The sequence below is a fragment of the Halyomorpha halys genome, unplaced genomic scaffold (genome assembly GCF_000696795.3).
Source record: "Halyomorpha halys isolate HHAL.00 unplaced genomic scaffold, Hhal_1.1 Scaffold284.1, whole genome shotgun sequence".
In the NCBI taxonomy this organism is placed as follows: Eukaryota; Metazoa; Arthropoda; class Insecta; order Hemiptera; family Pentatomidae; genus Halyomorpha; species Halyomorpha halys.
Window position 1 is genome coordinate 822,145 of NW_027105232.1, and position 10,772 is coordinate 832,916.

The 10,772-nt window shown below is 28.0% G+C and overlaps 2 protein-coding genes across 2 annotated transcripts in view; one reads left to right on the forward strand and one right to left on the reverse strand.

Annotated features, from left to right (window-relative positions):
- lama (lamina ancestor) overlaps positions 1 to 1,864 on the reverse strand; it is a gene marked incomplete at its 3' end in the record, with an annotated part of 59,409 nt that extends 57,545 nt beyond the window's left edge. The window contains 1 exon segment of the mRNA XM_067049808.1: positions 1,706 to 1,864.
- Positions 1,865 to 5,757: 3,893 nt separating this feature from the next.
- LOC106680750 (uro-adherence factor A) overlaps positions 5,758 to 10,772 on the forward strand; it is a 9,474-nt gene continuing 4,459 nt past the window's right edge. The window contains exons 1-3 of the mRNA XM_067049728.1: positions 5,758 to 5,761; positions 6,913 to 7,120; positions 9,172 to 10,751. Coding sequence (XP_066905829.1) covers positions 5,758 to 5,761; positions 6,913 to 7,120; positions 9,172 to 10,751 — 1,792 coding nt within the window. The remainder of the gene's footprint in view (positions 5,762 to 6,912; positions 7,121 to 9,171; positions 10,752 to 10,772) is intronic.

A 10,772-nucleotide genomic window follows, 5' to 3' on the forward strand; every position in this document is an offset into this window, starting at 1 on the left:
CTACTTACTATTAATAACTGTTTAACATTTTGATAAAAAATAAACTGAAAAAAAAAGAAACACAGATCGTTATTGATAATTTTTACAGCAGTATATGTGTTAGTTCTCTTATATTTATATCTATGGCTCATTGTTTCCGTGTAATTTCCTAATTCAGTTATTAAAGGGTTTGAATGATTTGGGCAAGATTGATAGAAATGATGAGTCAATTTGTATATATTTTCTGCTACGGTTTTATTAAATTCTGAATACATCTTAGTAATTCTTTTGTGATATCAATAGTTGTATAAAATAGTTAGGCATTTGTTTTGGAATGAATTTAGTTGTTTTTTTTTAAGTTGGTTAAATAAGTGAAGTTTATTATGGGACATAAACCTTATTACTGATTTGTAGGGTATCAATTAATTTTTTGTGGATAGTTTTGATTTCTTTATCAAAGTATGGCAAAATTTTATATATTATTTTTCTTGCATTTACTAATTTTAAATTAATATGCTGGTTGAATTACAGTTTATTGCCTCTTAAGTATTTTTTCTATTTGGAAAGTGGGATGGAGTATTATTTGAATATATGTTCTATAGACGTATAGGACTTCGTTTTGTAACAGTTATGGCTTCTCTTCAATGTTTAGATATTTTTTTTTAAATTTTTTTTTCTAAAGTGAGTTTTTTTTCTTCTACTAGTGATTAACTGAGAAAAACTAAAACGGATAAAATAAAGTCAAACAGCTACCACCACCACACCTATCCTGAGATATTGACGTCAAAATAAATTATTAAATGTTTGCTCTGCATATGAATTGAACCATACGCTATTTTTATCCTGAATCGTACTACTAAATGCTAAAATATCAAATGTTATTTCTTTATTTCACATATTAGATGCGTGGTGTAGAATAAGAAAGCGGAGACCTTTAGTTGAACACGCGCGTTCCATGCAAGTTCACGTGGTCGCGCAACCTGAATGTTCCAGAACAATCTATTTCGGATACGAATTTCTTCAGATATGAATTCCATTTCCGTATGATACGATACAAAATCTTCCAAAATCGCGCATTGAAAAATCAGCTGGTCCAGCTGACGTAGTTATGTAACTGTACACAGACGTTATGATTCAGCAGAGGCGTTATGATTCACTGTCAAGTATTTAAAATACCTAATTTGAAACTCATGAGCTCAGGATTAATTTTAGCAACTGTAATAAAAAAAAAAAAATACTGATTTTTTTAGCAAAAAATCAGCAAGATAATGTAACTTAATGTACTCAAGTTAAAATATCATATATTATAAATTTCTTGAAAAATCTTTTTACTTAATTTTTAGACTCCTAATGGAACTATCCAGCAATGAATTGTATATTTTTTAAAAAATTGTTTGAGTACTTTTTTTCCGTTAAAAGAGACCTTGACTTGTTAATGAAGTAAGAAATTATTACCATTGCCTGAATACAGTAATACAATTTAGAAATATTTTCAGGTATACAGTGATTATTTTATTTAAAGATTGAAAGAATTCTTTTTCTTATTATAAAACTTAATAATAGTGTTACATACTTAAATATAAAATATTTTCGAAATAATTCGAATCGTCGATGTTCATTTCAAAATTGCGGTCCCAGGTTATTAGAAAAGTAAAATTTAATACATAATACTCTTTAATATAATTCTAGTAATAATAATATAGTAAAATAATAATATATTACTTACGTAAAATGCTTGGAGGGATATCTATATCCGTTATGAGCATCACAAGAGCAATGAGCGGGATGTTGAACAGCTTGCAGGACGGGAACCTCGACCAGACTGACTCAACGTCTATCTGCCCTCCCTCCCATATCTTAGGATCGGGTCCTGGCAGGGTACCCAAGCCTTCCTTGGATCCGTCGGCTAGTTCCTTCACAGCAATCCAAACTTGCCATAAAGGAGAAACTGTAACATCATTGCAGTCTGTGACACTTTATGATTTCTATGAACTTTATTTGCGACCAGATTAACATTATGCCCCACAAAACTAGTCAATATCCCACTTGGTCCAAGTGCTTGGAGGACAAAAGCAGTCATTTTACCCAAATATTTGTTTACTTTAATGAAAACTATATAAAGTTACTAGTCAAAATTACTGAGTCTGTCCATCATAGTTAGGGGTCATAAAAAATGACGGCTGTTACAAATCGTTTAAAAAAATTAATTCTTCTTTCGTAGTTCCATATATGTAAAACCATCTGCAACACTAGAAAAGCTAATCATTTAAGACAGTAACTTTTGTAAAATATGAGCCCTAATTGTTGACGTTCAATAGTTCACGAGATACGCTTTTTTAAAAAGCATAACGAAATAAAGGAAAATCAATAGTCAGTGAATTTATTTTGGGAAAACTATATCTCAGGAATAAATGACGTACAGATGCCTGTTAGACCTCAAATTAAACCTAGTTTAATGTATTATCAAGGTAGTTTATAAAGTTAATTTTCGTAGGAGAAAAAAAAAATATTGTTCTTATGATACTTGTCAAATAAATTTACAAAATTCTGATTTCTAGTTGCTCGAACAAAATTTTTGATTTATGAAAAACCATCTCAGGAACTATTATACGTACAGATTTCTGTTATCACTCAAATTAAAGATAGTTGAATTTATTATGAAGGTAGTTTAAAACGTTAACCTTCTCAGCAGTAATAGTATTTATGATATTTCCCAAAATGTTGATTTATAGTTGATTGCACAAACATTTTTGATTTATGAAAATGTATATCTTAGGAACCATCAGAAGTACACATATATGTTAAAATGCAAATTTAAGCTAGTTGAGTGTACTTTAAACGTTTATCTTCTTAGCAATAAATAATATTTATAATATCTACCAAAATAAATTGATAAAATTTTGATTTCTTGATGAAAAAAAGTTTCTTTATGAATATCTCAGGAACCATCAGACGTTCAGATGTCTGTTAATATTCAAATTAAATCTAGTTGAATCTATTATAAAGTAGTTTATAATTAGTATTTTCGTAGGAGTAGTAGTTTTCATGAAAAAAAATAAAATTACAAAATGTTGATTTCTCCATGTTTTGAAAAAACGTTTGGTCTTGCAATACTGTATCTCAGGAACTATAAGTCTTTTAGGGCTTATATTTTAGAGAATTTACTCTATTTTAAATAATGTACTATGAAGTTTTTTTAATTATGTAAGTAGTTTTAAGGATATGGTGTTCCAAACGAAAAATTAGCGAAAATTTTAGGTTTCTGGAATAAAATAAACTTCAAAGGCCGTACATGTTAAATATTTCAGTATTTACTTTTTATTGACATTAATTATATCCGTAGTATAGCCTAAGTAAAAAAACTATAACGTTTTCTGAATGAAAATAACCTAAATTTTTTTTTTTTTAATGAATTTTTGATATCTTCTGAACAGCCTCCATTTTTTATTTTTCCTAAATAAGAGTCATGAATTTCGATTCTTAACTGTACATAGTTTTGATTAAAGTAGTCATAAATTAGGGTGAAATAACTTATTTTTTTCTCCTCTTGATTTTTTTTTTACTAACTCTAACATTTAATTAAATTCCATTGTTGGTAAATGGAAAATAAATGATAACCATTATCCTATGTTATTCCTTTATTTATCCATTTAATTATTCTCTTTTTTGGGATTGAGATGGTACCTCAAAAATAATTCTAGCCTGAGTCCAAAATGTACTAAGTAGATCCATGGGCAAAAGTACACAGCAAACAATACCAGTAATTTTCCTCTCCATATATTTTAATTACAAACTTTATTTGTATTATTATAAATTTTCTCGTACATTTTTACTCTTCAAACCTTTCATATATTTATATACTACATATTCCTTTTTAATAATAAATAACATCATTAATTGCAATCGTATTAAATAATTCTATATAATCAGAACTATATTAAAAATTATCGAAATTTTCATGATATCAGAAGTTATAGTCCCACTAGAAATATTCATTTCCTTTTCAATTAATATTTATATTTTTTTAATATAATTAATAATAATAATAGTTCGCTGAGTGATATCACATATACTTTATATTACTTTGCTTTTATAGTGGCATATTTCGCTGCTTTGTTTGAAAAATGACACATTTACCAACAAAAAAACTTGAATTTGACGTATTTTAAAGATAGTACTATATATTGGGGTTACTTTCTCCACGGGATCACCTAGTAGAGTTATCAAAAAGTAAACCCAGACTACAGCATAATCTACGAAGAAGGTCAAAGATAAGTAAAAAAAAAATCTTTTGTCCGATGAACCACTATTCAAGCAATGCATCGATTAGGCAAACCAAAAGTTTTGATTATATTGAGGATTGGACTTATTCCAAAGATAGAATTATAAACTGAGGTTACGTTCTCCACGTAAGAGTAACCCTAATCGATGTTGCAATCCATGAAATACATAAAAAAAAAATCAGAATTTAAGCAGCGATATGTTATTACATTGGCTGTTCTGATAGCTTGGAATTAACGTACTAAAGAATCGTTTTAAAGCTGTTGCAGATTAAAAATCTAAATCAGCGGAGGCACGATAATCATAAATGTTTATCATCATTCTAAAATCTAATACCGGGAAAAGATTATTTATTAAGCTAATTCGCAATATATTTTTTTTCTGTAGTGATTTATTATATTTTCTTGAGTACGTAAATAAGGATTTATTTACGTGCGTACTTTATTCAATGAACGGAATTTTGATCATTCAGACAGGTTTTCATATGGAATAAGGAAAGAAAATAATACAGAAATGATACCAATAAACTACATAATATAAGATACATTTGATTCACACTTAACTGTAAGATATTAAGCCCTACAACTCCAGTTTTGGGTTTCCATAGAGAGTAGTCACAATTCTTTCGTTGCTATAGATAATAAGATAAAGTCGAATAAATTAGGTCATGAAAATAGGATTCTTCATATATCTTCAGATTATAATAGTTAAAATAACTTTTAGGCCATGAAAATAGGATTCTTCATATATCTTCAGATTATAATAGTTAAAATAACAATTAAAACACATAATAATACTTAATTCATTTGATATCGTTTATAATTAATCATTAACAATAGTAACTAATCGATATTTTCATTATATTGAAGAGCTATCGATATCGATTAGCAAGTTCACGAATGAGTGATGAAATATTTAAACAGCTGTAAATAAGTCAAACACTTATAAAATATTAGTTCACATAATTTCGTAGTTCATTATTATTTATAATTTTATTTTTTGTATGATACAAATAAATAGAAAAACTTGTAGTTCCTATTCAAATATCAAAATGAAAACTCATTTTAAAAAACTATATCATAAAGAAATTTGAATTTTTAAAAATGTATCTAGATATTTTAATGAAGAAAAAATATATCTTAGTTATTTAAGAAGTCTTCTTTTTTTTTTTCTTTTTTTTTAATTTAAACAATAATTACTTCATTAGGATACATTTGTTTTTTATTTTAAACATTTGAAGAGAGCCAGTGTTACCAACCAGATTCTTTATCTGTACTAATTATTTAATTTACTTTATTAGATTAACTATAATTAATTTAGTTCGAATAATATTCATATAAATAATATATGAGTCAAAATATAGTTTTATATGAATATATAATCAGAAGTATAAGTTGAAATAAAATAATCCTAGTTTACATAATAATTTTTTTCTTGGTCTAGCTTTGACAACACTGCTTTTTTTTCAGCTTTTCCTTTAATATACCAACTTTAAACATGGGTAAGAAATTAATTTTAAATATACAATTTTTTTTATTTATTTCTTTCAATAACATTAAATTCAGAGTGTGTTACTAACTCTGAATATAATAAAACTACAAATTTCATTATTATTCACAATTATTGTTTAAAGCAAAAGAAAAACAAAGGTTATTGTTAACACAATTCAATAAATGAACAATAATGAAAAATGCTATGTTATTCAATGAAGTAAGGAAAAACAACATTAATTTATTAGTAATTTTCGTCCAGAAAGAAATGGCTAGATGGTTTAAATTTTATTTAGAACATTTAATTTTATATAGGTTCTATGTATAGTGTTTAAGAAATTAATTTAATTAAATTATTTAATTTCATCAATTATGCTTCATATTTACAAATTATGAGAACTTACTGGTTTTATTGACACAAAATAAAAGTTATTTACTTAATAAATCAATTTTAGGTCCAGAAATGGTCAGAAATATTTTCAATCGCTAGAGTACATTAAAGAAATTGCTGGTTCACTAGTAAAGTGGACCATCTGACCAAATACTAACTTTTGGTTTTATTGTGAAATAGTTGTGTTCCGAAGATATTATCATAGACAGGGATTTCTTTCTCTACTGTGGTCCCCCTAGTAGGTCAATAGGTTTCTCAAAAAGTAACGAGTCTATGGCAAAATCTATTAGAGTACTTCAAATTCAACCACTATTTAAGCAAAGCAGAAAAATGTCAAATAATAGGGTGGTACCAGCGGGAATAGTTATTTTTTTATTAATTTTTTATACAAAATTTAATTTTCAAAGATAAGACGATATAATATGAATTTTTCTAATGTTTGTCAGTAGTTTATAGTCAATTAAAGATAGCTAATGTTCTGATAATAATAAAAATGTATGCTTTATATCTCGGTTTTCTGTATTTCTCATCAATGAATAATATTCATTGCTCATATATTTTAATACACTTTTACTAAGTGAAGTATCCTTAATTATTCTAATAGCAATTAGCTAGAATAGTTTTGGGCCTGGTTAATTGTCAGATACTGTAAATAAATACTGAATATCACCAATTCAAATAAATCCTAATCTAACTAAACATATAATGGTTTCAGTTACAAAACCTTTCTTTTGTATTCAATACATTTCACTAATAAATTATTACTTACAGAGAGAACAATAATTGCACCTGAATTCAAAGGAGGAATTTGGCACAGATTCTTCTCAACTGTAACAAAAAAAGATGAAACTTTGGTTTCAATACTCGATGAAAAAATTAGATATTACAAACTGTATTATCCTTTTTTGGAGAAAAAACAGATAACAGGAAAGGCTTATGAAGAACTTGGTATTCCTCACATCTGTGGTGATTTAAACAGGTAAAGAAAATAGTAAAACTTTAAATTTTCATAACATTAATAATGACAATTTTTCCTACAATAATTAATTTAACTAAGTAATGAGAATTTCACCTTGCTGGTGGTGGTATACTACCATAGTTTTTGGTGTGATCCAATGATCAACAGCCTGGACAAATAATGGTTTGCATTAATTTAAATAAAATTACATGGATCATAACATCAAATAACACGGAATATGTATATTAATAAAATGGAATATGTATATTTTTAGCACAGGTATAATTTAAGAATAATTTATTACATATTAGTTCCCTGTCAGTTATTTATTTGCACATTATTTCTATAGTAAATTTTCCTCCATCAATAATCTAATAGAATACTTTACTATTCATTTTAAAAATTATTTTTAAATTCCTGTTTTTCATTTAAATTTAAATTTCAATATTACTGCTTTCTGGTTAAGATTTAATGTACAATTTTTATATTATAACTCATAACATACCAACATCATAGTGTGAAGCATGAGTTAATGAAGTTCCTAAAAGAAAGAGATTTTGCCTGCTTCGACGAGGTCTACAAGATATGCAGATATTGTTGCTTTCCTTAAGAAGGGGAAGTCAGCAATCATTCTGGATCCCACCATGAGTAATGAAAGTAATGACCAAAGTCAAAACTAGGGAAATAAAGTGGATAGAGAAAAGAAGGAAATCTACAATAAATGCACCCCTTTCCTTAAGAAGTTCCGTGAGGGCTTCGGAGAATGAGACTTCAACATGAGAGGCCTCTTGTTTGGAGCCCGTGGAACGATACCCTTCAAAACTGGATTCATGGAGGAACTCGGGGTTGATATCCAGGTCGTGGCTAAGATAACAGAAAATATAATACTCGACTCCCTGGGAATCATCCACCACCAAACGCATGGAAATTGTTGAGTAATGTAATCATCCAGAGGAAGGATGACATGCATACACTGCATATTTACGTGTTACTTTATTATTTTTATATATACTTTTAATATTTTAATATTTATTCTATATTTATTGTATATTAGTTTTAACATAGTTTGTTGATTTGTTTATTTATGTTTGTTACTTGTATATCTTTCATATATTTTTTTCATACCTCTATCACTATCTGTAAAGGCACATTGGGTTGAAACCTAATTACTACTGTTTATATAGTATACTTATCTAGGCCTATGTATTGTAAGATTAAAAATATTTTCTGATTAGACTAAAACTATTATGCTGTGTGATTAGTAACCCTATGAAGTTGGGCAGCACAACTTTGTATTTTTAATAAAGTTTTTCCCCTCCCTAGGGGGAGGGGAGGAGGCATATCTATACTATAGGTAGTATAGAGTGAAGAACATTTAGTATAACACAATATCATTTAGAATATTAATATTTATTGAAAATTGATTAATGGAATCTGATATTTAATATTTATTTATTGAACATTTACTATCAAAAGAGTATTTTTATTGAACATTATTGCTTAGTTATTAAAGGAGTTGAAAATTATTGCCAAAGTATGTTTTATAAAATGGTAAACTGTAATTTGTTTGTTGCTAATTGGGGTCTAGCATTCTTATTTACATACGGCTAGAGATATGCGTCATGTCCTATTACATATAATGAATCCATTATAGCCAGAGTAGGAGTGCCAGAATTTATTCCACAAAATGAACCCACTTTGAAATAAAAATCAACCAACCCTACCTGGCCAGATTGAGACTGGTTCCGCTTCTAACACAAGAGTGCTATAGGCCTATTAATATTGGCTACTATAGTCTCTACCTAGTCTAGCTTAATCCTGTTTATTCTGGTTTAAATATATAGAATTTAGAGAATTAAAATTTTTATACCTTAATTTTTATAGATTTATTAAAAATTTGTCTGGTTAATAATTTTTTTTTAAACGATAATGATTAAAATTACCAATTGTTCGTCAGATATTCATTATTACATTAATTAGGAGATTTGAGCATATCCCAAACCAAGAATATGGTTAAAATGTATTTACTTTTAATTGGATTTACATATTCTAAATTTTTTTTTTTTTTTCAGAAAAGAACTGTACAAGTTGTACTTAAAAGAAAGAAAAAATCAATGTAAATTAAAAGAAAAGTATAAAAAGTATCCAGCTTTATTAATAGAGAATAAGTCTAAAAATAAAGGTACTATGAAAAAACCAACAATTTCTTCAACAAAACAGACAAAAGTTAGTGCTTGTACTAATGTTGACAAATCAAAGGAAGACTTTGTTTTCGATAATCTATTATCAAGCATAAATCCCAAAAGAAAAGAAGGAATGATCCAGCCTATGAATTTCAAACAGACAAAAAGTGTTAGGTTTAATGATGGCATTGAAGTGCATTCAGTGAGCCCATCACAACCATTGTACAAACTTAAACCTTTGGGAAGACTTTTTGATGAGCCTTCAGCTTTACGAGGAGTTGATACACCATCCTACTCCCAACAAGAACTTAAAGAAAGAATTGATGATAGTGATTCAGATTTTGATGCTGATACAGGAATCACCAGTGATGCTGAAGACTATGATTTAGAAGACTCACGGCAAATGGAAGATTCTAGCAAAAATACAGAAATTGATGAGAATGAAAAAGTTGAAGAAAATAACTTACCAAACACTAAAACTAAGACTATTTATGATTGTTCTGAAGATGATTTGCCAAGTATAGACGATGATATACGTAAAGAAGGAAATGAGCTCATTTTAAGCACTAAAATGATAACGGTGGTACAAGGAAAATGGGTAAGGGAAACAACCCAAATCATTGGGAACACCTGTTACACTGAAGATATGATAATACCAAATAGAAAATCTGCAAAGGAGGATGTTCCTGATGATAGGCAAGAATTTTCTCTAGTGAGTAGTATTGAAAATATACTTGAAAGCATAAAGAGTTTATGCATTTCAAGCTCAGAAGAGCACAGAACAAGTTCTGACATCATTTGTTCAACAGGCAGTGAGCCAAATATGAAAGTTAAAAAAGAGCAGTTGATGGAAGAAGACATTGAAGCAGAACAAGAGCTCATCGACATAAAAATAACGATACAGGACAAAAATGAACAACAGACACAAAATGCATATTCTAAAAATATAAATTCAAAAATATCATTGGAAAAAGATTTAAGTACACATCTAATTGATGAAAAATTATTGACTATTGATAATAATAAGCTTAGTTATGACCATGATGTATATGAGATAAAAAGTGATATGGATGGAAGTTCAGAAAAAAGAATTAGAACTAAACCTATCAAACTGGTCGATGATTTAATCGATTATATTAATGATTGGAATTCTAGTAAGGAAGGTTCATTAAATTATAGTGCAAGTCAAACCTCATCAACTAGGCCAATCTTTACAAATAATCCAGAAAAGGATGAGTATGTAAATGCCAAAGGAATGAAAACTATGATGGGTGATGAAGTTAGCTCAAATTATTCATTAATTGAAGAAAAAAGTTGTTTAAACAACGAAGAAGATTATTCAGAAAAATCATTTCTTGAAGAAAAACGTTTGGAGGAGCAGGAAGATACCTCAGAAAAATCACTTCATGAAGAAGAATGTTTGGACAAGGAGGAAGATAGCTCAGAAAAAACATTTCTTGAAGGAGAAAGTTTGGACAAGGAGGAAGATA